The sequence below is a fragment of the Alternaria alternata genome, assembly GCF_001642055.1.
Source record: "Alternaria alternata strain SRC1lrK2f unplaced genomic scaffold CC77scaffold_10, whole genome shotgun sequence".
NCBI lineage: Eukaryota > Fungi > Ascomycota > Dothideomycetes > Pleosporales > Pleosporaceae > Alternaria > Alternaria alternata.
Genome location: NW_017306199.1, coordinates 677,683 through 704,680, shown reverse-complemented (window position 1 = coordinate 704,680; position 26,998 = coordinate 677,683). Strand labels below are relative to the sequence as shown.

Here is a 26,998-nt window from a genome sequence, read left to right as displayed (position 1 = left end):
CATATCGATAACTATCCGTCCCCAGCAGCCCGTTGGACGCCCGCGGGCACACTTGTCAAGCCTTCGATCTCACGATTCGCTCTCTTAGCACCTTCCTTTCTCGTCCAAGATCTACATCTACAGCTGCCGCAATCGCAGCTGCACTTTCCCAGCCTCAACAATAGGCTCTTATGTCCATTTCCAAGAACATGAGACACGACTAAATATTCGAATAGGAGTTTTCGACAATGTGGACATGTCTGTCCAGATGACACCCATGTACTACGCTGATCAGATACCAGGGTATGCAACTCGATTAGATGAATAGTACCTGCATACCGACCGTTACCACGCGACGGTTAACGCACACTGAAATTCGGTACGCCAGCGCTGTACCTCTTATCATGCAGATCGATATACTACCAGGATCGAATTTGCGCCGCGGGGAAGACGCGCGCGCAGCATAACCCTGGTCTGACATGGGTGAACAACGGCAGTCTTTGTCGGGTCGACACGGGAAGCATGAGTATAAGAAATATGACATTGTACACAGTCGTAAAGCAACTTCTGTTCGACCTCGTATCAAGGCATCACTTTCTTACCGAACGGTAGCCGTTGCGATCGCCACCATGGTTTCGGCGTGGTTCTTGACTAAGGTCTTGGTGGCTTTTGCGCCACTGACGACGGTTGTTTACGCGCAGTACAACACCACGACCGATCTTCCTTTGCTGCTGGATGCTACAGGAGATGAGTTGGTTGCTGGCCTTGAGGCTGGAGCCTTCACAAGCTTGGATCTAGTTCAAGTAAGTTGCCCACGATCTGTACAAGCATGGGTATTCCTTGAAATTCGTCGCTGACATAACGTAGGCTTATGTTGGACGCATCATCGAAGTCAACAAGACGCTTCACATGGTGTTGGAGATCAACCCGGATGCTTGGACTATCGCGAAGGAACTAGATGAAGAGCGCGCCTGTGGAAAGCTTCGAGGGTTCGTCGTCTTCTGTGGAGTACTTGAGCTGCCGCTAATCGAAATAGCCCTCTCCATGGCCTCCCAATTCTTATCAAGGATAACATCGCAACTGATGATGAGATGAACAACACTGCCGGGTCTTGGTCGCTGATGGGCGCTAAAGTTCCACGCGATTCTACGATCGCTGCCAAACTCAGGGAAGCTGGTGCCATAATTCTTGGCAAGACCAACCTCTCCCAGTGGGCCAACTATCGTTCCTCGAACTCTTCAAATGGATGGTCTGCTCGAGGTGGTCAGACGTACGGCGCGTACTATCCTGGCCAGGATCCCAGTGGCAGTAGCAGTGGTAGTGGTGTCGCAGCTAGTCTTGGACTCGCCTTTGGTACTCTTGGTTCGGAAACAGACGGCTCCATCATCTCTCCCAGTCAACTCAACAACGTTGTTGGTATCAAGCCGACTGTCGGTCTCACAAGTCGAGCGCTGGTCATTCCCATTTCTGAACATCAAGATACCGTTGGACCGATGACTCGCACTGTCAAAGATGCGGCGTATATTCTTCAAGCCATCTCTGGACCTGACAGTGCCGATAACTATACGCTAGCTATTCCATGGGCGAGCAATACCACAAATGTGACCAAGCCTGACTACGTTGCGGCCTGCACCCTGGATGCTTTGGAAGGAAAGCGCATTGGAGTGCCGCGCAACGCTATTGGCACGCCCGACAGCTCTTCAGCACCCCTGTATGCTGCTTTTGAAGCCGCTCTCGACGTTCTTCGCTCTGCTGGCGCGATCATTGTCGATAACACCAACTACACCGCCTGGGAACAGTATCTGGAATCCAACGCTGAAGGTATCGTTCTCGATGGTGACTTCGTCCCCAACCTAGCGCACTACCTCTCGCAACTTACATACAACCCCAACGACGTCCAAGATCTGGAAGACGTTCGCAATTTCACACAGCACTTTCCTGCTGAGGACTACCCAGACAGAGACACAGCGGATTTTGACAGCTCAATTGCCCAATCGCAGAATTTCTCCAACACCGACATCGAGTTCTGGAATGCTTTGCAACAGGATTACTACCTCGGTGGTGAAGGTGGTCTCCTTGGCGCACTTGCAACATACAACCTCGATGCTGTCGTCGTTCCCTCGGACTATGCCTCTGGTATCTCCGCCATCATCGGTGGACCCGTGGTCACCATCCCGCTTGGTGCGCTTCCGTCCAACACGACGGTTGTCACAAACCAGCGAGGTGACTTGAACGCTACGGCACCGAACATTCCATTTGGTATCTCTTTTGCCGGTGCGCTGTGGAGTGAGGAGAGTTTGATTGGGTTCGCATATGCGTTTGAGCAAAGGACCATGGTGCGGACGAAGGTTAAGCCGTATATCCAGCCGAGTATCGAGATTGAGAACGTGATTGGTAGCTACTAGAGGGACGTTGAACAATGGAGAGCTGTTTGTGTAAGACTGTAGTCTGAATAAAGAGTAGGCCGGTGGATGGTCACTGCCGAATCTCCGAACTTGCTAGTTATACTGCATTGTATCGTTGTCGCAATCACGGCGTTAAGCGGACTTAGTCAGACATGCTGTTGTGAAACATCAATCAGCCGAACCGTGGCTTGTCTCTAGCGTTCTGTATACGACGTGAGGTTAGCGTATTTTCCAGATCCGACAAGGGAGGTGACGAAAGTTAGTTATTCAAAATAGGCGTACAAGAGTATAAATATGAGGACTGTTCAGTGTATCACAGTATCATGCAAGAGTAGGACTCAGCGGAAAGCACCAAGCGAATTGCACATCGAAACTTTGGCATTTCTTATAAACACCAAATTCTAGTCAGACTATTATACTCCAGCAACCATGTCAGCCAATACGCAGCAAACAGACTACATCCGCAAAGTCGCCCTCATTGGCGTTCGCTACCCCTCTCCTCTCCATCATATTGCGTACTAACAAGTTTGATAGGGCTCCGGACAAGTCGGCTCCCATATCCTCACCCACCTGCTTGGCACCTCAAAGCATCAAGTCACAGTCCTGACCCGCCTCTCGAGCGACGCCGCCTTCCCCACCAACGACAACCTTACCGTCACCAAAGTCGACTACGACGATGACAATGCCTTGACAGAAGCGCTCAGCAGCCATGAATTCCTCATCATCACCATCAGCGCCCGCGCTCCCGCAACTCTGCATCCGCGCATTGTCGCCGCTGCAGCCAAAGCCGGGGTACGCTGGATCATGCCAAACTACTTCGGCTACGGTATCGGCGATCGGAAGCTTAAAGGACGAAACGAGCTAAACAATTTCGAGCGGTTCATCGAGGATGTTGATAAGACACCAGGTGCTGACTACGTAGCGCTTGTGTGTGGCTTCTGGTATGAGTTTAGTCTGGCGATGGGGGAGCCTTGGTTGGGATTCCGGATCAGGGAGAGGAGCGTGACGATGTATGATCAGGGGGAGAAGAAGATTAGCATGAGTACGTGGGATGCTTGCGGAAGGGCTGTTGCGGGTTTGTTGTCGCTTCCTGTCAAAGCAGACGCGACGAAAGATGGTGTTGGACTGGAGACTTGGAGGAATCAAGGGTTGACCATTTCTTCGTTCCTGGTTTCTCAAAGGGATATCTTGGAGAGTTTGCATCGTGTGCTGGGTACCACGGATGAAGACTGGAAGATCAGGTTTGAACCTGTCGAGAAGAGGCTGGAAGATGGTAAGAAGCAGTTTAAGGAAGGGAAGATGTTGGGGTTTGCTAAGGCGCTTTATGCAGAGGTATTCGCGTGTGAGTGGGGTAATTACGAGACAGGACGCGAATTGGATAACGAGAAGGTGGCATTGGAGAAGGAAGATTTAGATGAAGCTACCAAGAGGGCGGTGGAGATGGCTATGGGTCCTATGGGGGACATCGAGGGCCGGTTTGGCTGATTCGAACCTGATAAGTGTATAAGAGGCAACACAGTTTCTGTGGTATTGAAATAATACCAAAGTTCAGCATGTGACGAGGCGACGATGTACTATCGGCCATCATGGTTCATGCACTAAAGCCAGACCTTTTTGTCTCACTCACAACTCTCTGCGTTCTCATTCCACCAGTTTAGCTGCGACATCGTAGTAAGAAGTCCCAAATCAATACAACTACCTCAACCGTCCATCCTTTTCGTACCCTGACACACTCGTAATAGACGCTGAGACGCTACTCGCGGTGTGGCGTGCTTGTGGACGCGCAGCACTTTACGACCTGGTTGATGCGCTATTTGTAGCGACCTCAGCTTGGAGATTTGGAGTCGTAATCTACTGGCAAGTCTAGATCTGCCTCCCTTACTACTCTTGAAGATGTAGGAGCTGATGCGTGCTCCTTGGCCATCTCGCTATTACTCTGGTCCATCTCATTACCAGCAGATATGCATTTCGTCAGCCTCTACGAGACGTAAGGTACGTGTTCTCTTCACGAGATGTAGACACAATGGTCCGATAATGCTCACACATCAGTAACTCGATGTTAGTGATCGATGTCACCTCTGAACAGCAGGGCGCCTTGATGTCAGCCTTGGCTTACATTCGAATTCAATATGAACACAATGTAGAAGAACCTCGTGTCATATGGCTGTGCCGAGCACCCGAACATGCAAGAGAAGTGTACGATGATAGGCGAGCTGCTTTGTGGTAGGTGGCACGGGCCATACGTGGTCAGTTCAGGGTCGCAGGTCGCTAGACCCAACTTCAACCTTCACCCGGCAATTAGAATCGATTTTCGCGTCGACACGAAGCTCGAGTGTGAGGTCACGATAAGTTGACTTTGAAGAGAAGGTTGTGTTGATGGCGCGCAAGAATCATGACGCCATCGGCAAATGTCAAAGCTCCTGGGTGGCGCGGGAGCTCTCCGCCACCCCTCAGCATCATCTCGGGGTCGTCGCAGAGTAATCTTTGTTCCAAATCAACATTCGCCATCTTCACATAAAACAACTCCACATGCGCTTTCCTTCCTTCCCAACATTCATCCGCGCCTTCCACACGGTCACAAACACAACGAGCGCATTTCTCCGATCGAACCCTACCAGTAATCTCGGTCGCACTATCTATAACTCACCGCAGCGCGCAATCATCTACCGTTCGATGCCAAATATCCCTTTCTTGGGTGCCCTTTTCGGATCTTCTAGCAGTATGGCGGACAACACAAACTACCCAGTCCAGAAGCCCGAGGGCGAATGGCAAGCACAGCTATCACCTGGTACGTCCACGTCAACGTTGGCATCAGCACACACTTACTGACTTGACCATAGAGCAATTCCGCATCCTCCGAAAGAAGGGTACTGAGATGCCCGGCTCCAGCACATATGACAAGCACTATCCCGACGCTGGCGTTTACACGTGCACCGGATGCGACGCGCCTCTGTACAAAGCAAACCACAAGTTCGACTCTGGCTGTGGATGGCCCGCCTTCTGGGATGCCGTGCCAGGCGCTGTCGGACAGAAGCCTGACCCTGGTCTTGGCATGATGAGGACGGAGATTGTATGCAACAACTGTGGAGGTCACTTGGGACATATTTTCAAGGGCGAGAGATTTGGCAATCCAAAGGACGAGAGGCATTGTGTAAACGGCATTTCTATCAACTTCTCCCCTGAGGATAAGAAATGAGAAAGAACAGTCCATAGAGGAAGAGCTAGTCATGTAGATATGGGGATGCGGTACTAAGTGTATTAGTGACGATGAAATGAGAGACGACACAAGATATGATTGCTTGCATTTGCAGGATATTGTGCACTGCCATTATCACTAATTCAGGACAGATTCTGGAGACTTTCGTCTACCGCCTCAGATTAATAGATCACGCACAAGCATCGACAACACTTTGCTGACATCACACGGTTTGTCAGGCGACACGAGTAGCAAGCATCGACTTCACATATGTATGGAAGTCAGCTTGCCAAGTATTATCAACAGCAATAAAGCATGGCACCCGCGATCAACGATCCTATCTCGCCTACCGCGAGCGATTCGTGTGCAGTATGTCCCATGGATTCTGCCATCACTTGTGAAGGGTGCGAAAACATCAAGTACTGCTCGGTGGAATGTCAGCTACGTGACTCGCCGCAGCACCACACTCTCTGCAGCACCTCCAAGGACTTTCAACAGCGGCCGAGCGAAAAGCATTATCGAGCCATCTTGTTCCACTTTGCGGAACTCAAGCCACGATTCATATGGCAACTTATCGATGGCGATCGAGGATATCATACGCCCAATAAGGAAGATCTATCTCAGTACCTTCAGCGTGACACTCAGGGCTACTTTGTCAGCTGGAATGACGATGTATTGCCTCTTCGTGAGCTCAAGCACTCCATGTACATCGATGTTGAGCAAAGCAGCGACTCCAATGAGGGAACACCTAACCTGTGCTTTTTCACAATGATCAACCCCAACGTGGGGTTTCTTCGCCGTGGTACCCATATTGGCCGTGGTTGGAAGTATACAAATTTGGATGACAAGGACGCCTGGGATGAGGCCGATCGCGAGTTGCGCGACGGCTTCCCCCTGATCGCATTAGACCTGGACACAACTTCCCTGGGACCGTTGTTGGCACGTATTCTTGTCGGGGCGTCTCAAAATACAAATGCTGGCGCATAAAAAATGTTAGGCCAGTGAGTCTTTCTGTTTTACATGGTTGATGAACCAGGTTCCGAGAGCAAAAGCTGGTGCAATTTCTGTAGATCATTGCCAGAGATGGGCTTTCCAGTGCGCATGCACGTATGTGTAGATGAAATTGTTGTGTGATGTACCATGAGGTCCAGGTTACAGGACAGTATGCATGTGATCAATGTGCTCTTTCCAAAACGTGATTGCTTCGTTTTCTACTATGTGCATATTTGTTGCTGATACGACACCAATAGGTGAAAAGTTTCTATGTGGATGAATGTGGATGAAGCTATGCTCTATCGTACATGCGCATATGCAAGCGATCGGATGCATCTCGTCTACCGCCGCTCTGATAGAGGCCACTCTTTCTTCACATACTCCACTGGCCCATCGTAGTTGTGTCTACCGTAAAGGAAATAATAACCCATCGAGAACATAACAAGACCACCAAACATAAGGCATGACCAATTCATGTCAGCCAGGGACGGGTTCGGCACGGACGGAAACAGAATTACGATGACCGCAAGCGAAAGATAACAGACAGCGATAGTGTTGATAAAGATGCCCGCCTTACCAAGGTCGAAACGAGAGGGAAGAAGTGGTTCTCCGAGAATGCGCTTTCTCAACATGCAGCCGATGACGATGATATTCGAAATGAAGATGCTGACAGCGCTCAGCGAGAGAATGATATTGAAAGCAAAGGTCGAACCGATGATGATGAGACACAGAATTGATGTCGATAAAAGTGTGAGCATCACTGCGTTGATGGGGATATCCCAGCCGGGAGGCACCTAACAGGATGTATCAGCGGGGAATTGCAAAGACGAGAGGAACAATCGTACGTAGGAAAGCCAAGCTGAGCATGGAAGGCCTTGATCCCGGGCAAAAGACCACAGCTGACGCGAAGCTGCTGTGACTTGGTTGACCGAACAGAACAGGAGCAATAGACACACGACTACTGTCATGATGTTCGTAGCCACTAGAGACTCGGTCGCATTCAAGAGAATCTGAATCCATGGCTGACCAAGTGGAGTGGAGAGAAGCACTGTGATGTCATCACCCAAGGTCGAGAAGACAGTGACTGTCATGATGAAGGCCAACGAGTAGTTCACGACGGATGTGGCTACCATAGCTCTCGGGCTGACCCAGGCGGCATCTTTGACTTCTTCAGCCAAATGGACGGCCAAGTCAGCACCTCCTAGGGTAAGAATCGGTCCCAGGATGCCGACGATCGTAGCAAGACCGGTATTTCCCCAGCCGCTGGGATCTTCAAATTGAGTCCATGTCTTCTTCGTATCCGAGCGCGGGCCCATAACCCAGAGAACGACCAAGAAGGCAAAGAACCCAAAGATATGGAGGACTAGTGCGATACCTTCCATCAATGGCAGCTTCTTCACCAAGATGGTATTGAAAACGATCGAGCATATGGTGATAGCGATAGAGAACAGGGTACCATGCCACCCATGACTGACGTAGGACGGCATGTTCAAGGCGATCAGACCTTGGATCTGTTGTGTGACTGCAAAAGCCGTACTGGCCATACCGACTTGCCAGCCTATGACACACAACCATCCTGATGCATAGGATTAGCACCAAGGGTGTGTCGTATTGAAGGGTAGCTTACCAACGAGGTAGCTAAGAAACTTCTGGTGTTTCCTCGGCGCCAATTCGGAAACCCAATGATATTGACCACCAGCTGTTGGCGCCCTGTCAGACTGATTAGCCAAGGCTTCAGTAGTATCAACGTCGCTGTAGCTTACATCGACACCATTTCCGCAAAGGAAAGCATGACGAAAAACATGCCAGTACAAACAACGACAAGCATCCAGATGCCGCCTGCAGGGCCGCCGTTGAAAAGAGAGATGCCGATACCACTACGTGGAAATCTATATCAGCCATTATTTCAAACATGCTGGAGACTCGTCTTACATCAGGGAATACTCCCATGTGTTGCCAAGGATTACAGCAAATCCAAAGATGGACAAGAACTTGAATTGTCGCTGACGATGTTGTAAGCGCATGTAAGAATAGATGAAGAGCTTATCGGAGCATACCCTTAGCTCAGGAATCTTTCCCATACGTTCCATATCCTTTTCATCGCCATGTGTGCCATGTTTCTCGCTTGCAGCATCCAAGTTAGCTAACTCGATGCTGTTGCGAGTATCGGTGGTATGGGAAGGACCCTTCAAAACATTGTCGTCCATCTTCGTACTGTATGTATGTTGCAGAATGCAGTAACAGTGTGTCTGGTGAAGAGACGAGATCAGTCCGAAAGGACGTGTCGCATGTCTGTGGCACAGCAGCTTGATATTCAATCTGAGGTCCGCGGCGCTATGGTCTAATGCGCTGAGGCTTGCCGTTCGGTTAACGATTATACACAGTCATTGGTGCAAGATGTTGAGAAGGATCAAAGGAGCGGGGTGAAGAACAAGGGCCCTGTTCATCCATAGATTTTTATCTGGGCCGTCAAACGTGAGTACAGTGGCATGTGGCGTACTCGATACTCGGAAATGGATATATAGCTCTACGGCAGTTTAAGATCTACTGATACCTTCTTGGTCCGTCAGCTTACGCCCTCAGGCGACTCTCTTAACGAGATCCAAGCGGATAGATATGGCCATGATCTGAACGCCGTTCGCGTATGCATGGCAAATTGGCTGTCACAGAGCTCCTGCAGAATTGCCGACGATCTGACGCTAACAGCATGCAGGGTATCAGAAGTGCATCCTTGGCGCTTGACAGTGCCTCTCTTCTGCGTCGGCGAAAAGACCCAATATGGAAGTGACAAATGATGTGTGGTCATGGTAGAGAGAATTGGGTCTTCAACTCTTCTCTTCGAGCTGCGCAAGTTACTCTGGTGTACTGCGCGGTGTCTGACGAAGAAAATGTTCAGCAACAGCAGAGATAGTGAACGGAACAGCACTCGGTTGTTGTTGGCGGAATGGCTTTGCAGAAGAGGCGGGAGCGGGAGGAGGACTCAGTTCATTAGCGCGAGGGGGGAAGTCAAGCCGGGCCCGCGTGGGTCAAAACGGGATAACTGTCCGGGCGTGGGGGTACGCGCAGTCATTGCACAACTTCGCATCGACACCGCCTCGCAACTACCACCGCTCCTGTTCAACGCCCAGCGCATACCGGCTGGAACCTCTCAGGCCACAAAAACCGTACTAGGCAATGGCCCAGTGTCAAATCCGAACTATTCCCTGATTGGGTTTTCAGAGTATGTGGCACGGCGCGTTTCCCACTATTGCAGTACGCAGTCCGATGCGCGCGTCCCGAAATGAGATACCAACACAGTGGGAAATTGCCATGGCTGGTTGCTGCCGCATAGCTTGCCGGTATCCTTTGGTCCAGAACCACAGACAATTAGTGCACTGAGAGCAAGTCGGAACACTTTGAGCATCAAGGATGGGCAGTGTTGGAACGATGATTTTCACGCTCCCAGGATGTGTTCCTACGATTCGCAACCTGTCGTGTGATGAGATAGCATGAGTGGCGCAGTATACACATCCTGAAGGCGTCTGTGCCCTGATAATTCCACACCTGATAACGGCATATCGACTCCGAACCATATGTTGCGCTTCTTCAGCACGCATTCTAGTCTGTTGATCTTGAGCATCAGATGGCGCTCTCGAATATTTTCAAACGCCTCTCGGCAACACCAGATAGCCGTTTTGCTCGCATTACTACGAACGACCATAGCGCTAAACTCTGGGTAGTCACCCTACTATCAACAATATATGCAATGCTTGTGTTGGCAATTCGTCTCGGGTTCACGAAATGGAGAAAATATGGATTTGACGACCTTGTCGTCACGATAGCGCATGTATGTACTGCGCAGTTTCTGGTCGTAGTGCTTGTTAACGTCAAAGAGTGCTGATTGAGATACAGCTTGTAGCCTTGAGCATGTGGGGATCGATTTTTACATCGCTGAGGAACGGCCTCGGGAAGTCATACGTCCTCCTTGATGATACAGAGATGTCCCAAGCGCAGCAGGTGAGTAGACCATCCATTTTATATGTTTCATCCATCACCAAACCGAATCAGCACTAACACTATCGCCCCTTACTAGTACTTCTTCGCAAGCCAAATACTCCTTTATATTGCACTCGCCATGTCGAAATGCTCTATTCTGATACTAACTCGTAACGTGTTCGCCGGGAATTTTAGGGTATCGATTGTAGCCATGACTACTATAAGTTTGGTAGCGATTTGGGCCCTGATTGGGGCGGTGGCTTCTGCCATCGTTTGTCCAGCCGAAAACCTTGTACCGAAACCTGGCGACAAACATTGTAGCAGCTTCGTAAGTTTTGTTTTCATGTTTCTAATCTACGAAAGCAAAGGGTATCGCGGTCTCGTTCCTGACAGTACGTTCTTCGAGATGTATGTGGCACTTAGCCTGTACTGAAAAGTTCATCAAAAGCTTTGAATCGACCATGAACTGACAATTCAGGTTCTATGGCTGAGGGTATTGGTTACTGGCGATATTATCACTGAGACAGTAATCATAGTCTTGCCGATCATAGGGTTCCAAAAGTCGTTGATGTCGATGAAAAGTAAGGCCGTCGTGGTGTCGGCCTTCTCTACTAGAATACCGTACGTCCACACCATTGTCCCTATCAGAATCGTCAGAGTACGCACTGACGCTATCACTTTACAGCAACATCATATTTGCTATCATGCACGCGGTCGCCTACTCCAACTTCATCGGCAGCAAGCAACCAGCCATCAGCATTGTGCCGACTGTTGCTTGGCAAAGCGTTCTACTTTCTTACAACCTCATGTCCGCAACGACTCCACTACTCAAAGGTTTCACACAAGGGTTCGGAACTACCGGTGGATCTTTAGGATACTTCCTACGCGAGACAACGGGTGAAGGCAGTGGAACCTCACGTAGCTACGAGCTGAGATCACTCACAAAGACGAAGTCGAGATCGAGAACCTCGCCGCCCGATACTACGGATCCTTACTTGCGCGCCGCTGCAGTTCCGTGGGAAGCGAAGGCTTCCTCTAAGGCAGGGATGAATGGACCAAAAGACGAATCGCGGTGTTACCACGATAGCGCATCTATAGCTAGCCATGACTCTCAGCAGATTATGATCAAGAGGGAATGGAAGGTCTCAGAAGACTAGACACATTAACATCCTCTTGATCTCGCTATAACAAGCATCTATTACAATCATCGTTTCAGTGCTTCGCTACGAGTGCCATCAACTCTACTTTGTTATCTTTTGAGGCAGAGTCTGATTGGGATTTGTGCGGTCCGATTATATAAGCCGAGCGTGCCCCGCCAAGTGGCGACGCAACATTAAAGTCCGATGTTTTTTTTTAGGCAACCGACCGATTGACTCTTCATCATCTGTTCACCAATGAGACAGCTACACTAGTGTTTTTGGCTGCATGATTTTGTTTCCGGTGGCAGATAACGGCTTTGACATAGCGATAATGATGGCTCATTCATCTGTCGAACTGTTGCAGGTCTTTCTTTTTCCGCAACGCGGCCCTCTCTTTGCACTTCCTCTAAACCAATGAAATCCGGCTACGAATCTGGGCTTGCCACATCTCAATCATCGAGTGTGAGCGCCAACAAATCGAAATTCGACGGGCATGATGGGCATGGGAAGGCTAGAAGACTTTCTCGTGACCTGCAACTCGAGACACAGGCAGATGCAACGGCCCCTCACGTCAACGACATTGAACAAGCCAAGGCTGCGGATCAGCCAGTGACATGGAGTGCGCTACCCCGAAAAGATCAACTCCTAGTGTTGATGCTTGCCCGTCTCTCTGAACCATTGACGCAAACCTCATTGGGCGCATACCTCTATTACCAACTCCAATCCTTCGATCCGTCGCTACCAGAGTCTACTATCTCGTATCAAGCGGGAGTCATCGGTGCAGCATTCCCGGCGACGCAGTTTATGACCGCCATGCTGTGGGGTCGTTTTTCAGACTCTGAGTACGGCGGCCGAAAAAGAACCATTTATCTTGGACTGCTTGGTTCAATGCTAAGCATTATTGGCTTTGGATTCTCGCGTAATTTCACCATGGCAGTGACTTTCAGATGCCTCGGAGGCATATTAAATGGTAATGTTGGAGTTATGAGAACCATGATCAGTGAGATCATCAAGGAAAGAAAGTACCAGAGTAGAGCTTTTCTGATCTTGCCCATGGTCTTCAACATCGGTGTTTTGGTTGGACCAATCCTTGGTGAGTCGCGCGCAGGGAGAATCATATGGGTTCGTTTTAACAAGAAGTAGGTGGCGTGCTTGCAGATCCATTTGCCAGCTATCCAGCACTTTTCGGACCAGACTCAACATTTGGTGGCAAACATGGGGTACAGTGGATGAAGCAATATCCTTATGCACTCCCCAACCTTACAAGTGCCGTCTTTCTGTGCCTGTCATTCTTGGCCGTTCTTTTCTTTCTTGAAGAGACGGGCGAGCTATGCAAACATAAACCGGACCCATGTCTGCGCGTTGGCCGATGGATACGTCGAGCTGTTTTTCGACAGAAACTCATATCTGAGGCTGGGTACAGCGCCGTTCCAGAAGATGACTTCGAACTACAGCCCACACCAACATCGGCACATGCAGAGGGCTTCGACAGTTTTGACAAGCCGAGCAACATAGTTCAGCAGCAGTTACCGTTCCGTCGCATATGGACACGAAACCTCGTAATGACGTTATTCGCTCACGGCGTTCTTCACATGCATTTAGGAACCTTCAATGGCCTTTGGACCATCCATCTCTCTACACCTCGTTTCGACCCTGCCAATCCATATCCTCCAGGCCTGGTGCCTCACGGTCTATACTTTACTGGAGGTCTGGCCATGCCTCCAGCGCGTATCGGCATATCTCTTGCTATCATTGGCGCCATCGGTATACCATTGCAAGTTTTGGTGTACCCGAAAGTGGCGCATCGTCTAGGAACAACAAAGTGTTATCGCGTTTTCCTTGCTCTCTTTCCATTGATGTATACGATTGCTCCCTTCCTCAGCTTGGTACCCAGCTGGACGTCACCACCCAATGGCGCAAGTGGACCTTGGATTTGGATCGCTATTACGTGCGCCTTGTTCATACAAGTACTCGCTCGCACGTTCGCGTTGCCCTGCACAGGCATACTCGTCAACAACGTCAGCCCCCATCCGTCCGTTCTAGGGACTATTCATGGAATAGGTCAGTCGGTATCCAGCCTCACGCGAACAATTGGACCAATACTCTTCTCTTGGGTGTTCGGTAAAGGACTCGACATGGGTATAATAAGTCTAGCGTGGTGGTGTATGGCTGCTGTTGCTGTCGCTGGGTGGGCACTCGCACAAGGTGTTCGAGAAGGGGATGGGCATGAGATACTGCTTGAAGGAGAGAAGAAAGAACCCAACTGATGACGGTTTTGAGTATTCCTGTGAAAGGTACTGTAGGCCGACTGAGAAGCAATGCATCCCACGACGTATCAGGAACACAAAGTACAAATGCGTTGAAAGACTGAAAATTTGTCTAGAAGCCACCAGTTTACCAACAATATCCGCAACGCATGACTTGCGCTACAGCCGATCCTATACAAGACGTGCGAATGTCGACGTCACAGCCCTTACTCTTTTCAATAATCCTTTCGCATAGCTTCTTGTCAAAAAAGACCGCTTGTCCGACGTTTCAGAGGAGGCATCGCGCTACGATATCTTCATAGCACCATGGAGTGCTCTTGCATGAGCGCTTGCAGCCACTTCGCATCCCTCTCGCGTCCATATCAATCGTGATACAAATACACTAACATCGCCTTCATCTCTGCACGCACTACTCAACCTTTTTGGAGATTGAGTATCATCTTGTATCTGCCCGATCCCCAGGTTTGTTTTCCTTTCCTCAAGCAACCTCTTGATTAATGTTTTCCGCGCCGCCAAGAATCACAAACACCTTCTCAAGCTGAATTCGTGTGTTTGAGACTATGCTGTTCGCGTCCGGGCCCGCATATATCTCCAATTTCGCCATCAAGATGTTGAGTTTCCCACGCCAGTCTGCAACATCGTCTTCCAATTCGATATCGTCTTCGAACCATCCAGCCTCATGGCTGTCTGTGATCCACTCCAGCGAACGTAAGAGGAGGATGACCTGTGATCCCTGAATGTCTTCCTGTTTTGGGAGGCTGGCCTGTAATGTCTTCATTTCCCCACCGAATAGCTGCTTGAAGTGGGTGTTGGAGAAGGCCGAGATTTGTGCTTCTGGAGACTGGATGTTCGAGGATGCAAACGAACCCATTCCTAGCTCTACTTCTTGCTTGGATGCTTCTTCTGGCTTTACTAAAGTAACCAAGGCTCTGTTTCTCGGTCTACTTTTTTGTCTTGATATCTCTGTGGGCGCATTGACATTAGCCATCGAAGGCGGCGATACCGTCGGCTTGTCATTTTCCATCGAAGCAAGGGGAACAGCTGCATCGATGCTCTCCAAAGGAGTAGATGACACAGCTGACTCGTTGTCAACCATCGAAGATGGAGTTACTGAGGATTTTGTGTCCTCCACTGGAGGGATAGACATAGCCGGCTTGGTGATGTCTGCTGGTGCTAAAGGCTGCGCTTTTGCGAATGTTTCCTCATCTTCCTCGCGCTGTGAGGCAGGAGTTGGGGGTAGTACAACATCTGGTGCAGGGTTCGGCAGAGAAACAGACGGCGACTTGGCGCTGACTTCATCCTTCGACATCTCTGCTGGCTTTGGTACTATGACAGTCTCGGATGTCAAAAGCCTTGATGGGAGATAACCTAGGCCTGTAAATTGTGGTGGTTGGAGTACAACCGTGTTCGCGTGCTTGGGCGGCTGAGAAAGTGCTGGCACTGGTACGGAGATGGTAGTAGTGCTGGGTATAACGGCGTCGTGGTCTGAAGATGCCTCTGGTGCGTCCTTCATCTCTATATCTGACGTCCACAGTTTGCTGAAACCTGCAGTCATGCTACCCGAGGAGCCCCTGACAGTTCCTACGGAAGACTGGCCGCTCATGGGACATGACCGCGTGGCGGCACTGAAGGTTGATACGGCACCTCCGGATCCAGTCGAGCTACCAAAGCTGTTGGTGCTGGCCATCGACACGCCGAAAGCAGGGGAGAGGGAGCCGAAGACACCGTAACTCATATGATAGGCGAAGCGCGAATCCATCGTGTCGTATTCGCAGTCCATCTCCTCATACTGTGCGCATGGTGTTGAACTGAACGAACTCCACATTTCTGCATCCCTGAGATAAGACATCTCGAGCATATATGCATGCAACAGTGTCTTCCAGCTTGACTTGCATTTCGTGAAACGTAAGCCCAGTGGTTTCTGCGCCAAGCGCGAGCGAGGAAGAGGAGCGATATCCATACGGCGAGGTGTCTTCGTCTGCACATACTTCGCTTTCACTGCCGAATGTGGCTCGACGCGATGGTAGACCGGTCGGCGGGTGATGTGCGCCTTATTGATAGGCATGTTCTTGATGACGCGCTTTTTGGAACTGCACTTGCGGTCCGTCATGACTGGCGCGCTAGACATGTCAATGTCGTCGATCGTGACTGATCTGTTCGGTTTCCTGTTCTTCTGTAAGAAGAAATGATGGAGTGGGTCAATCAATATTCGTAAGTGATGTGGTGTTGGACGTATCTGAGAGCTGAGGTGCTGTCCTGCAAGAATGTCACGTTGGTTATTGTGGCGCTGGATGCAAAGGCAAGTGTGCGACAGCTGATACAATCCCAAGCTCGGTTCACCTGCGTGATAAGCGGTGGAGGGACTCCCCGCGAGTGCAAGTGACTGCAAGTGAAAGGAGAGCAAAAGCTCAGGGCTGAACGGACCAATATCGGGGGTTCACTTTCGATCGCAACTTTGGCAGCAATTGTGTTGCAAAACTGTCCGCTCCGAATTCCGCTGCTCGATACACGTAGACTGACAACTATTCAGAAGGCTATGTAGGCGTATGCATATATCAAGTCCAACATGTCTTGTAATGAGGATACGTCAGGCATTTCTCATACGCGAACAATGGTCCATGGACGATGAAAAACTCGAATCACCATAGCTACCATCATTGGTGGCTTTTCATAAATTCATAGGGTATAAAAAGATAGACGAGAACCACCATCCCAATCTCGTGTCCTTTCCTCAGACAATTCTCAACTGTTCCCGCCTCCAGTCTGCTCCTGCTTCAGGATTTTTCATCTCTTGCGTTTGTGAGGATTGGAATGCTCCCTTAACATCGAAAAGTTTGTTAGATGCTTTGCTATACGTCTCACAAAGTCCAATACGCCTGGAAGCATGCTGTTCGGCTTCCTCTAGTATCAAGAACAAAGCCTTTTTCGTCGCTGGAGCATTTGGATGTCGAGACATGCCAAGATATAAGGCTCTCACTTCCCTAGCTTTATATTGTTGGTCATCATCCAGATACACATCAGCACCAGGCAGCCCGGAGAATCCGTACTCTTGGTGATCGACTTCCCACAGGTAGCCGCGAGATGTGTACGCGGCAACATCTATCCTGTTTGATTCTACATCAATAAACACACAGGTCAAAGGAATTGATTAATCTACCAGGGATGGAAGAGGGTGTAGTTGTCCCTCTAAGCTGTGTAACCAAACAGGCTCAAATTTTGTCCAAGTATATGCGTGACGGAAACGATGAAATGAGCGTTTTGAGTCCTCCTGATCACATCAGGACGGCCAGAGAAGAATAATGGTCGCTGGCCGAGCTTGCGGTTCCAATCTTTTGTGGATGCCCAACTCCAAGACGGAAAAGTGGACTTTGCTAAGACTCCAGTGTGTGTAGATGAGAATTCCAGTTTTCTTTTCCTCACCTTCCATCCAAGATTGATGCCGAAGCGCAACTAAACCTTGTTATCATCGCTAATCTCGGGTGATTGACGCAATACTAGAGTCTCAGGATCGTCAGATAACTCAGGTTCTTGCAGCCAGAGCGGAGGGCCATAGAAATGGGGATTTCGGCGCGCCATGTAAAGTTGAGGCTCGGACCCGCAATCCAGGACACAGTCCTTTGGCGTGCGGGCAGCCAATGTCCAGAACACTCCGTCGAAGGCGTTGATATCGTCTTTCTCGTATCGTAGTGTCCGAGGATAATATTCCTTCACGCGAAAATATATGTCATTAATAGTGAAACGCTCATCCTGTACGGGGGGAAATTCTTTGTACCGCCTGATCAAGTGGATCAGTTCTTTCGATTCAGAATTTCTATCCTGCTGCTCCATAATCTGATGTCCTCGACACTGAAAATAGACCTAATAATCGGTGAATATGAGGCGGCGACAGGAAAGCAGCGCCTCCTGATAGGTCCAGCCCCGCGTGTTTCATACCGTAGTCTCCATCTCCGTCAATGAGTCATACACTGCCACGGAAGCATGACTTCCAATATTAACAGAAGGCATTGCTTTTCGAGGTCAACTCACCCCTGTAACCCATAGTCCGAGCCGCTACCCGCAGCAGCGATGGTCGTTACAAAAGCGTTCCGATAGATTGAATCCTTATTACGAATGGCGCCGTGCTTCTCTTCCGGATCATCTTGGTTGATGCAGTACCTATCAACCCACAAGTAGCGCATACCGAGTTTCAGAGTCACAAACATGGCATCCGACACTGTCTGTGGGATGTTCGTCAGCTTCTGGGTGTTGGAAGCTGCGTTCTCGGCAGATGCATCCCCCCAAACATATGTATTGACAGTGGGGAGCTGCGCGAAGTACTCCCGTCTTGCAATCGATGAGTCTTGTCGGTCTGAACTCGCAGCAGTCAGAGCTGACACACTTCGGCCTATGCTCAGATTGTCACAGTCTGATGCATTCGTTGAACATACCGTAGTCCATAGAGCTACGATCAATTACTCAACTACACGGTAAATAAGTGTATTTGCTAGAACTGGACTTGACGAAGCGCGCATGAACTGGAAGCAAGTATCTTCTCAGAATATGGTCATCGTCGTTGTATTTCAGTGAGAAGATCGTTGCTTTGTGATCGGCGAGAAAAGGATGCGATAGAGAGCGTGTGCCTAGTGAACAACCCTTGGGTATGTTTTCAGTTTCATGATCGGCAAACGATGCCCGCAACAGCCGTATAAGCTGTTTGCACCAGGGACAACCTCTTTGTTGACTGCGTATGGACAGTACGCGGGGCAGTGTTCCTGGGCGCAAGATTTCCTCCGAGAGATCTCTTCCATGGCAAGAGTCACAGAAGCATTGTGAGGAATTTCGTGGTGGTGATTAACGTGCGTTGTTGAAACTTGATGATGAATAGACACGAACTGTATAGAGAAGTCTCCAGAAGAGTCTAGGTTTTCGAACGTTTCGGCGGGGGTAGTTTGACGATGAAATCACGGTAACGGGGCTGTGTCGGTAAGGAGGTAAGCCACGTGTGTCAGCCTTGCCAAGTGCCGTAGCCAATCACCTACCCCTACATGCCGTCCAGCTCAACGTGGCTGAGTCGCTGATGTTTGCGGCAACTACCTCATATGTTTACATCTTGTTCTCTTCGCAGATATAGAATTCATTACATAATTTGTGCTCCTCTCATTGCTACATATCGACGCATCGCCCCTAGATACCGTAACGAACAACTACAGCATGGCAATGTAGGTCAGTAATCTAGAAGGAGAGTTGACATGGCACCTAGATTTTAGTGCATCAGAATAATTCGTGTGTATGGAGATATCCTAGCTTCCAGCCATCCGCAGCCTTATCCAACGTGTCTACTTGCCACCTCCAAACTTCTTCCTCGGATCATACCGCTCGAGTTCACCTCTCGCAGTCCGACTCCGTCTCGTCTTAGTGGCCTTCTTCTCTCCAACCGTCTTTTCTGGCTTCGATCGCTCCGCATCAAGTCTACCTGGACCTTCGTCGCGAGCAGGAGGCCGCTCGCGCGTACGACTATCAGCCTCTTCGGCTCCACGCGCTGCAAATACAAGCTCTCTCCGCTTTGCCTCAGCCTGTCGTGCCGCTGCATATGGATCGATCGGCCCAGGCGGCTCTACGTCCTGCTTCGCTGTCTGTCGGCGTGCTTTCTTACTCTTGTCGTGTGAGTCGTCATGTCGGTGGCGTCGGTCTCTGTCTTTCTCTTGCTGACGTTGTCGATCGGCTTCTTGCGCTCGCTTTCTCTCTTCGATCTCCAGCTTCCGTTGGTTCTTGGCTGTACGCGCGCGCTGAATTTCTGATTCCTCCTGTTTCTGGGTTTCCGCAGGGCCTTCCCCTTCGATGCGCTGCGCGCGCTGCACTCGGCGGTTATCTTCCTGCTTGCGCGCTGATAATATCCTAGTCACGCCCCCGTGTTGTCCGTTACTCTCCTTGCCGTCTTCCAGTCGACTCTGCTTACCCGAAGATCTACAATGTGTTCGTGAGTCATCTTCTCTTTTGTGTGCCGCGTTATGGCGTTGCCCTTCTTCCTCGTATGGGTCCTCAGATTGACGTTCAACGCTGCTTCTGGATTCACAACGAACGACGTGGCCCCCGCCATGAGAGCGACTTCGACGTCTGAACCCACGTTGGGCTGATGTGTTAGCATCACTCTGCTCGCCTCTGGCGCCTGCTTTGTCCTCATGAGCCCTGTGTGGTGTCTCTTCTTCACCAATCTCCCTATAGTCAATATGAGAACCCTTTGCGTCGTTTCTCTCAGCGAATCGGCCTTGATGTCGAGCCAAGCAGTCTCCAGGGGAACTCGTTGAGAGGTCTAAACAACTCGTAAGTTTGGGCGAAGCTTTTGTGCGTTTAGGTGAGCTTGTGGACATCTTCATCTCCCACTCGTCCTCTAAGATTCTCTTCTTGCTCATATCAGAGTTTGCATCAGATGTCGTTGAAGAACTCGGATGATTTGGCGCTGTTGCGTCATACACGATGTATTTGTCTGCGAACCTCTCGCCGCCTATGACCAACATGGTCTCTTCACTCTTTCTTACCTCGCCCAATCTATCCCGCTCCTCTCTTGCGGCTTTCTGGTCGCTCAACCTCGAACCAATAGGCTTTGCCAGTTCAACTTCTCCACCATCGATCCTCACGGTATCTTGTATCGGGATGCGCTCGATATAGCCGTACCATTCGATTGGTGGCGGATCGGACTTGTCGCTCGGTACGTGAGGCTCGAGAGCACGAATGCGCTGAGGAGTGCTCATCTCGGTGACGGAATCATGGACTGGCGGTGGCAGTGGCGTAGGCAGCGGGGTGAAAGTCATAACAGCGCTCGAGGTGTAGTCTTTGGCTTCCCTGCCGATGCTGATTTCTTCACCGTAGATATTGGGCAGTGAGTAGCCATCAACGTTCGTACCGATTGCGTTACCTTTGGTGTCAAATTGAAGGTTGATCGGTAGCTGCTCTGAATGTACGATGTACTCGTCTCTTGTTTCAGAACACACTCTGAACCCTGCAGCTCGAGCACCGTCACGCTGTTTGTTGACCAAAAGCGACGCCTTCACCTTTGCCCGCAACAAAGCCTTGTTACATTGTGCAACGTCACTGGTCTGGAAGGAAGAGTCTGCATAGTTTGGAGTTCGTTCTGGGACAGTCGTGATGGCGAATGGCTTACTGGAAACGATATCGTGAGGGTTAGATGACAGTCCCGGCACATAATGACCGATTGCGGCGCTGCCGACCTTGCTGACAAGCTCTTGGTTTGTGGGCTGACGGCCATAGATCTTCTCGAATTCTTCCGCATTGCTAGGTGGTAGTGTTTGTATAGCGGCGCTGCGATACCAGACGAAATTGGAAGACGCAACCACAGCCTTCGATTGGATTGCCGGGTAGTTTTGCAATCGAGTAGAATCTTGCTCGAACGACTCTGAAGCTGTCCCGGAAGGTTCGTTTTTTGGCGGAGATGTTTCGTTCGAGACAGGTCCTTGAAGGGTACTATTAGTTGCAAGAGACACCTTGCTGAGGGTAGCGTCTTGGTGTGGCGCGGCGTCAGTCACGGGTGCGCATCCTGGCATGACTAATAACTACGGCTTTCTGCACACGTGAGGTCTCTTGGTTATCTTGAACAAGTGAGGACGCAGTCTGTTTGGGTATCGTGGATGGCAGGCGTGACGAGTGGCCGGGGTGTAACAAGAACTAGCGCAGAGCTAGAACGAAAACTCGGTACACCCAACGCGACGTCGGCTCTACAGCTTGCCCAAAGTGAATGTGACTTATGTGAATACCCATTGTCTTCACAAAGTGCGTTAATCCATATTCGGGTTGCAGAACAAGATGTTGAAAGGTTCTTTGTCCTAATGCTGTGCTACCCACGTTACAAGTCGTATCGATGTAAATGCTGGATGATGCGCCTGCGTAGGTAGATGATGATTACGAGAAACCACGTGATACGTCTGTGCGTAGCTCACTCACATGAGCATGTAGCATAGGTTGACGTAAAGATACAGAAAGTGCAGATTCTGAAACCTTGAAATAAATCTGGATGAGTTGAAACAGAGATACCAACCATTGCACAAAGCATACTCACATTGGTTCGTCAGGGGAAAACGAAACAGGTCCCTCTTGGACTTTCGCCTCCTACATCCTCAAGCGGACTAAACTCTGCATCACTCAGATTCATCTTCCAGTACCAAGCTCTCGATCTGAAGACTTCCGCATTGGTAAGCGATGTACCAGCTTGCGTCACACCGACAGGTTGCTGTTGCCCCTAAAAGCTTGAAGAGCGAACATCTTGGTTGCTGACGTACTGCTACTCCTCTTTCTTCTGCTTCTTCTTGCCCTTTCTATGGAGGCGCCTTCTGGCGGGTCTTTCCACTTTTGCGTTTTTAGGAGCAGGAGATGCAAACTGTGGCCGTGCGGTGGCTGCTCCTGCTGCGTCGTCACCATCCACAGTGAGGAGTATACAACGCAGGTGGTTGGGGTGAGGACATGATCGACCGTCCTGGCTTCCAAGTGCTGATACCATTCCACAGCGAACTAAGAGTGGTAGCGATTGGATGCGCGTCAATTCAAAGCAATGGCCACCTAGCGGTACAACGAGGTCTTCCGATCAGAGGACCAGTTCAACAACATGATCGTAATTCTTCGCTCAACTAACCTGTAGATGCATGCACACTGGCCGATGAGTGGGACAACGACTGGTCCTGAAGTCGTTCTTCCAGTTTCTCGGAGCGGGTAGTCTCGATGCAGCATGCCTTGCGAGAAGCCTGCATCTCGCTTGGTGAAAAGACGCGTAAGCTCAAGTATCGTTGTTGACATAGGATCGAAAATGCCAAGTCCAAAAGCCGTTGACAAGCCTCGATTGTGAACAGCCTAGCAAAAGACTTTAGTTATAGCGCTGAGCTTGGAGGAGTGGATGGGCTGCGGTCGTCCTTCGGTCGGCTGTGCTGCGGGCCGTGGTGAAACGCCGTACAGTGGTGCATTGCGCAAGCATCATCAACATGCCACAGCCTGCTCAGCAGCAGCCTGGTGTGAAGGGCAGCACGATGTTCAATCGTCCAATGGTAGATGGGATGATGAAGGCGATGATATACGAGCGAGCGAGTGGGAGAAACGAGGGGTGGAGCAGCAGAAGAACGGTTCCCACGAGGCTGACTTTCCTAAGAATAGCCGATTAGCGGGGCAGATCGGCGTCATTGGGCAGCGGCTCCCGGCGCAGTTGCAGGGATGCCCGTACAGCCTCATGGAAGACGCGTATCCGGTCCAGCATAACCACCTCGACGCCGCCGCCATACATCTACTGACCTGCCAACACATCGCTCTTCCAGATCCCTGACCATAACTCCAGTCATACGTACAGGTCAGAAGATTGTAACATGACGCAATGTTAGACGAGAATCTCCCCAGTACGTGTAGCCAACTAATGCGGCCAATCGTCATGCTATGGCCATACTAACCATCCCTAGCTTTCTTTCTCAAGGCCTCGACCGACAAGCTCAAGCACCACGAATCATTCTACTTCACCCAGAACGGCTCCGAGCCCGAAGCCCAGTATGCCCTCCACCACGTCGACCCAACCTCCAACGATGCGAAGAACACATACGCCGTAGCCTTGTTCGACTCGCGCAACCCCGACGTTCTCTATGGCGAAGTGCTGGCGAAGCCTGGATGGTCGCATCCAACACTCTCGCAGGAGGAGATTCGCAAGAATGGTGGCGTGCCACCCCCACCGCAGCCCATCTACCCCACCGAATTCGCCATCCAGATGTACAACCCCGACTCACGCGTTGTTGTTAAGCACTCGACGGCGAAATGGAGCAGCACCGTGAGTTGGGAGTTCAGCATTCCGCAGGTTACCTTTAGGACGCCTAGCAATTCCGCCCTTGACCGCACCATGACGGATCCGGGTGCCGATGTGAACACACCCAGGGTCAACTTTGCGTGGCGGAAGGAGGGAAGACTGGGCAAGGATATGACTTGCTACATGACAGGCAAATCGACCGACCCTACCGGCAAGAAGGTCAAGAAGAGTAAGGAGCCCGACATTGCCGTCGCTCTCTTCTCTGGCCTGAAGGAGTTGACCATTATGGAGTCAAATCTCTACCGCGTTGAGATTGAAGACTACAAGGGCTTGGAGGTGGCGTTGCTCATTGGAGCCGCTGTGATACGCGATCTGTTCTTCAGCGACCTCAATGAACAATTTCACATCAACGCCAACATCCGGAAGAACAGCGCGCCACTGCGAGCGAGGAAGGGGTCGTCGCCACTAGAAGGCCCGAACATTACAGCACCGGTCATGACACCCCAGCCTCCGCCCCCACCAGCATACACCCCTTCGTCATCGCAGTATCCACCCGAGAAGGTCCCGCTCCAGCCTGCAGCAGGTGCTGGTGTGAACGCACAGCCACCTCTGCCCTCGTATACCAGCAACAACAATACCGCCAAGCGTTCCTCATTACCTCCGCTAGCCACAAACCAAGGTCGCTCGAATCAGCCTCCTCCCCAACAACAGCGACCCCTCCAGCCGCAACGACCTGTCCAACAACAGCGGCCCGCCCAGCCACAGCGCCCAACACAACAACGCCAAGAAGGTCCGAGGCTAGATCCCCGAGCACAATGGGAGATCGATGCCGAGACCGCGCGATTGAAGGCGCAAGTGGAGGCCGAGGCACGCGAGCAGAAGCGCCAAGCTGAAGCTGCTCGTAAAGCTCGGCGCAGGCAGGAAGAGGAGGAAGAAAGGAAGACAATACAATTCCTTGAGCAGGAACGCAAGCAGAAGGAACGCGAAGAGAAGGAGCGACGGAGGAAGCAGGCTGAGATTGACAAGGAGACCGAACGCCTGAAGAAGCAGTTCGGAGACCAGTCCAACCTACTCCGCCCGTCGCCACAGCCTCAGCGACACTCCGCACCACTCGTACAAGGCGGATGGCAAAACCAGCGACCCAGCCCAGTGCCTCGTCCCGCCCCTGTCCCCACGCAGCCTCCACGCATGCAGCAAACACCGGGTATATATCTGCAGACGCCTGTCCAACATCGCCCTGCAGCAAGTCAAAGCAGTTTCTTCAGCAATGGTCTCCCGAAGCCTGTGGCAAAGGCAAAGAAGAGCTTCTGGGGTCTGAGAACACAGAGCGAGAGTAATGCCGAGAAGCTGAAGAAGAAGAAAAGTAGCATGTTTTGAGCAAAAGATAGCATTAGTCTCTTGGAGTCTGGGTCACGGCATTGAATATGGAGTTTCCGACCTTGTGAGTCTTTATGATACCAGACATTGCAATTTAGTCATGTTCATTCACATCTCTCTTCTCTTGTCAGATGTGTCCCTGTTGATCTGCAGTGCCTAGATGCCATCTTACCCCATCTGGGCTAGCGGCAAACTACAATCTTCTGAGGTATGCTCAACACCAACTTGGTTCTTCAACCACCCACTTCATCGCGATCAGATTTGATTCAAATTCGGGTTTTGGTTCTCTTGTAAGCTTCATAATGTGGTCTCATGCCACCTTCTCAACTGGATGTTGACGGCCGGCACGCGAACCAGCCTCTCTTCGCTAACCCGAAAACTTGCTCACTTGAGCACATTATTCTGGGGTCGGCATGCAGGGTCGCAGCTATAGCTCGCGCCACAACTACCACTGAACCCACAAGCACACCGATTCTAGACTCTTCAGCATTGAGAACAAGCTTTCATTGGTTTACCATATGCGTTTCTTCGCTTTCCCAATGCCGTGGTTGCGGATAGACGAGTGGAAAAGACCATGGTGTTTGCTTGGCAGCGGAATGCTGGCGACTTTGTTCCGCTAAAACGACGGCAATGCGGCTAAAGAGACGGTGGAGAGAGGAAGGTTCGTTGGGTGAGTGTGTATAAAGGGTACGGCAGCTGCATGTCAGTTGTTGCACGCTTGTTGGGTTAACACACCTTTTCTCTCTTCTCACATCTCCTCCATCCCTCCAACTCGTCATACCTCATTCCACATTCTAATACCAAGCTCCAATCATGTTGGCCAAATCTTTCCTCGCAGTCGCTGCGCTCGCCGCAGGCGCAAACGCTCACTTCCGCCTCCTCACACCCACCTGGCGCGGCAGCTCCTTCGAAGAACCAGCCAGCCAGTGGATATATCCCTGTGCCAATGTCAATGAGACGACTGACATGGCGAACCGTAAGACTCCCCCTCTTTGTCACCCAGCATCCCATCAGCCGACCCAATTGAGCCACTAAACTTCACGAACTAATCAATGATAGGCACTCTCTGGCCCCCCAGTGGTGGTTCGACCATAATCAACGGCAGCCACACATCTGCCCTCACAGCCGTTAACCTAGCCCTCGGTTCCAATGCCACAAACTTCAACATCACGCTTCTGGAAATGTTCAACCAAACCGGTGCAGGCGTGTTCTGTATGAAGGAGACTGGACGGGCGAATCTAGAGGAAGGATTCAAGGCGGCGGGCTACTCAGGCTTGGATGATGAGAGGATCAACGGGTTGATGGCTACCGTGCAGGTCATTCAGCTAGGCCATAGCGGAAGTGCGCTTTACAATGTGAGTTTTGAGTGTTTGCGGCGAAGGATGAAGAAGAGATATGGAAGCGGTCGGCGTGAGGTTGAATAGAAGTGGGCGAGGCTAACGATTTGTAGTGCGCAGACATCATGTTCAACTCCACAGCTGAATTGCTCTCGGACGATCAATGCCAGAACGGGACAGGGGTTTCAGGTGTCGCTATCGAGAACGCTGCGACTGAGACGACCAACGGATCGTCGGAAGCGTCAGCTACACCAACTGGTGCGGCAGGCAGGCTCAGTCCGGTTGTGGGAAGCGGGATATTGGCTGCTGTCCTGGCCTGGGGGTTGTTGTAAAATCTCGCACGAGTTTACCGAGCTGTGGGGTGGTTGCAAAAGAACAATTGCACTAGGAAGATCATACCTATTAACGCTTTGATGGAGAATACGACTTGCTCTTTTACACTAACACTTGCTGTCCAATCTCAGCGACCGCCTATCCAGATCTTCTGCCCGAGCATCTCGTTTGTTCTTTACCATTTGCGAAGCGAGCCGGTGCCTCGAGGCGAGCCGGTGGCTTGAAGCGGGCAGA

General features: G+C 50.7%; 13 protein-coding genes across 13 annotated transcripts; 8 read left to right on the top strand and 5 right to left on the bottom strand.

The window, feature by feature from the left end:
* Positions 1-608: 608 nt before the first annotated feature.
* Positions 609-2,384, top strand: CC77DRAFT_935225 (amidase signature enzyme; the record flags this gene model as incomplete). Its single annotated transcript, XM_018534428.1, has 3 exons — positions 609-782; positions 847-968; positions 1,016-2,384. The coding sequence occupies 3 exons, from the start codon at positions 609-611 to the stop codon at positions 2,382-2,384; spliced, it is 1,665 nt and encodes a 554-aa protein (XP_018386189.1).
* A 429-nt stretch (positions 2,385-2,813) lies between these two features.
* On the top strand, positions 2,814-3,869 carry CC77DRAFT_1031162 (NAD(P)-binding protein; the record flags this gene model as incomplete). Its single annotated transcript, XM_018526641.1, has 3 exons — positions 2,814-2,867; positions 2,919-3,501; positions 3,532-3,869. 3 exons carry the CDS (start codon positions 2,814-2,816, stop codon positions 3,867-3,869), a joined length of 975 nt encoding a protein of 324 aa, XP_018386188.1.
* An 893-nt stretch (positions 3,870-4,762) lies between these two features.
* CC77DRAFT_80214 (SelR-domain-containing protein) lies at positions 4,763-5,593 on the top strand. The gene is made up of 2 exons (XM_018533257.1): positions 4,763-5,172; positions 5,225-5,593. Exons 1-2 carry the CDS (start codon positions 4,914-4,916, stop codon positions 5,578-5,580), a joined length of 615 nt encoding a protein of 204 aa, XP_018386187.1. The 5' UTR covers positions 4,763-4,913; the 3' UTR covers positions 5,581-5,593.
* A 1,321-nt stretch (positions 5,594-6,914) lies between these two features.
* Positions 6,915-8,780, bottom strand: CC77DRAFT_988959 (amino acid transporter; the record flags this gene model as incomplete). The annotated part of the gene is made up of 6 exons (XM_018536281.1): positions 6,915-7,367; positions 7,419-8,149; positions 8,201-8,283; positions 8,337-8,450; positions 8,506-8,576; positions 8,631-8,780. The coding sequence occupies 6 exons, from the start codon at positions 8,778-8,780 to the stop codon at positions 6,915-6,917; spliced, it is 1,602 nt and encodes a 533-aa protein (XP_018386186.1).
* Positions 8,781-9,680: 900 nt separating this feature from the next.
* On the bottom strand, positions 9,681-10,322 carry CC77DRAFT_80139 (hypothetical protein). Its single transcript, XM_018533246.1, has one exon. The coding sequence runs from the start codon at positions 10,167-10,169 to the stop codon at positions 9,789-9,791; it is 381 nt and encodes a 126-aa protein (XP_018386185.1). The 5' UTR covers positions 10,170-10,322; the 3' UTR covers positions 9,681-9,788.
* On the top strand, positions 10,051-10,993 carry CC77DRAFT_80145 (hypothetical protein). Its single transcript, XM_018533248.1, has 3 exons — positions 10,051-10,399; positions 10,465-10,569; positions 10,744-10,993. The coding sequence occupies exons 1-3, from the start codon at positions 10,196-10,198 to the stop codon at positions 10,867-10,869; spliced, it is 435 nt and encodes a 144-aa protein (XP_018386184.1). The 5' UTR covers positions 10,051-10,195; the 3' UTR covers positions 10,870-10,993.
* Positions 10,994-11,086: 93 nt separating this feature from the next.
* Positions 11,087-11,790, top strand: CC77DRAFT_1094780 (hypothetical protein). The gene is made up of 2 exons (XM_018529758.1): positions 11,087-11,169; positions 11,234-11,790. Exons 1-2 carry the CDS (start codon positions 11,117-11,119, stop codon positions 11,703-11,705), a joined length of 525 nt encoding a protein of 174 aa, XP_018386183.1. The 5' UTR covers positions 11,087-11,116; the 3' UTR covers positions 11,706-11,790.
* Positions 11,791-11,923: 133 nt separating this feature from the next.
* Positions 11,924-14,183, top strand: CC77DRAFT_962809 (MFS general substrate transporter). The gene is made up of 2 exons (XM_018535655.1): positions 11,924-12,780; positions 12,831-14,183. Exons 1-2 carry the CDS (start codon positions 12,102-12,104, stop codon positions 13,952-13,954), a joined length of 1,803 nt encoding a protein of 600 aa, XP_018386182.1. The 5' UTR covers positions 11,924-12,101; the 3' UTR covers positions 13,955-14,183.
* A 249-nt stretch (positions 14,184-14,432) lies between these two features.
* Positions 14,433-16,082, bottom strand: CC77DRAFT_1050141 (hypothetical protein; the record flags this gene model as incomplete). Its single annotated transcript, XM_018527612.1, has 1 exon — positions 14,433-16,082. One exon carries the CDS (start codon positions 16,080-16,082, stop codon positions 14,433-14,435), a length of 1,650 nt encoding a protein of 549 aa, XP_018386181.1.
* Positions 16,083-17,404: 1,322 nt separating this feature from the next.
* On the bottom strand, positions 17,405-18,391 carry CC77DRAFT_1061334 (hypothetical protein; the record flags this gene model as incomplete). Its single annotated transcript, XM_018528420.1, has 3 exons — positions 17,405-17,729; positions 17,981-18,302; positions 18,382-18,391. The coding sequence occupies 3 exons, from the start codon at positions 18,389-18,391 to the stop codon at positions 17,405-17,407; spliced, it is 657 nt and encodes a 218-aa protein (XP_018386180.1).
* Positions 18,392-19,014: 623 nt separating this feature from the next.
* CC77DRAFT_79569 (hypothetical protein) lies at positions 19,015-21,859 on the bottom strand. Its single transcript, XM_018533229.1, has one exon. It carries the CDS (start codon positions 21,490-21,492, stop codon positions 19,270-19,272), a length of 2,223 nt encoding a protein of 740 aa, XP_018386179.1. The 5' UTR covers positions 21,493-21,859; the 3' UTR covers positions 19,015-19,269.
* Positions 21,860-23,197: 1,338 nt separating this feature from the next.
* Positions 23,198-25,396, top strand: CC77DRAFT_80036 (hypothetical protein). Its single transcript, XM_018533237.1, has 2 exons — positions 23,198-23,322; positions 23,383-25,396. Exons 1-2 carry the CDS (start codon positions 23,301-23,303, stop codon positions 25,092-25,094), a joined length of 1,734 nt encoding a protein of 577 aa, XP_018386178.1. The 5' UTR covers positions 23,198-23,300; the 3' UTR covers positions 25,095-25,396.
* Positions 25,397-25,780: 384 nt separating this feature from the next.
* CC77DRAFT_79588 (hypothetical protein) lies at positions 25,781-26,945 on the top strand. The gene is made up of 3 exons (XM_018533230.1): positions 25,781-26,070; positions 26,154-26,449; positions 26,545-26,945. The coding sequence occupies exons 1-3, from the start codon at positions 25,908-25,910 to the stop codon at positions 26,761-26,763; spliced, it is 678 nt and encodes a 225-aa protein (XP_018386177.1). The 5' UTR covers positions 25,781-25,907; the 3' UTR covers positions 26,764-26,945.
* The last annotated feature ends 53 nt before the right edge of the window (positions 26,946-26,998 follow it).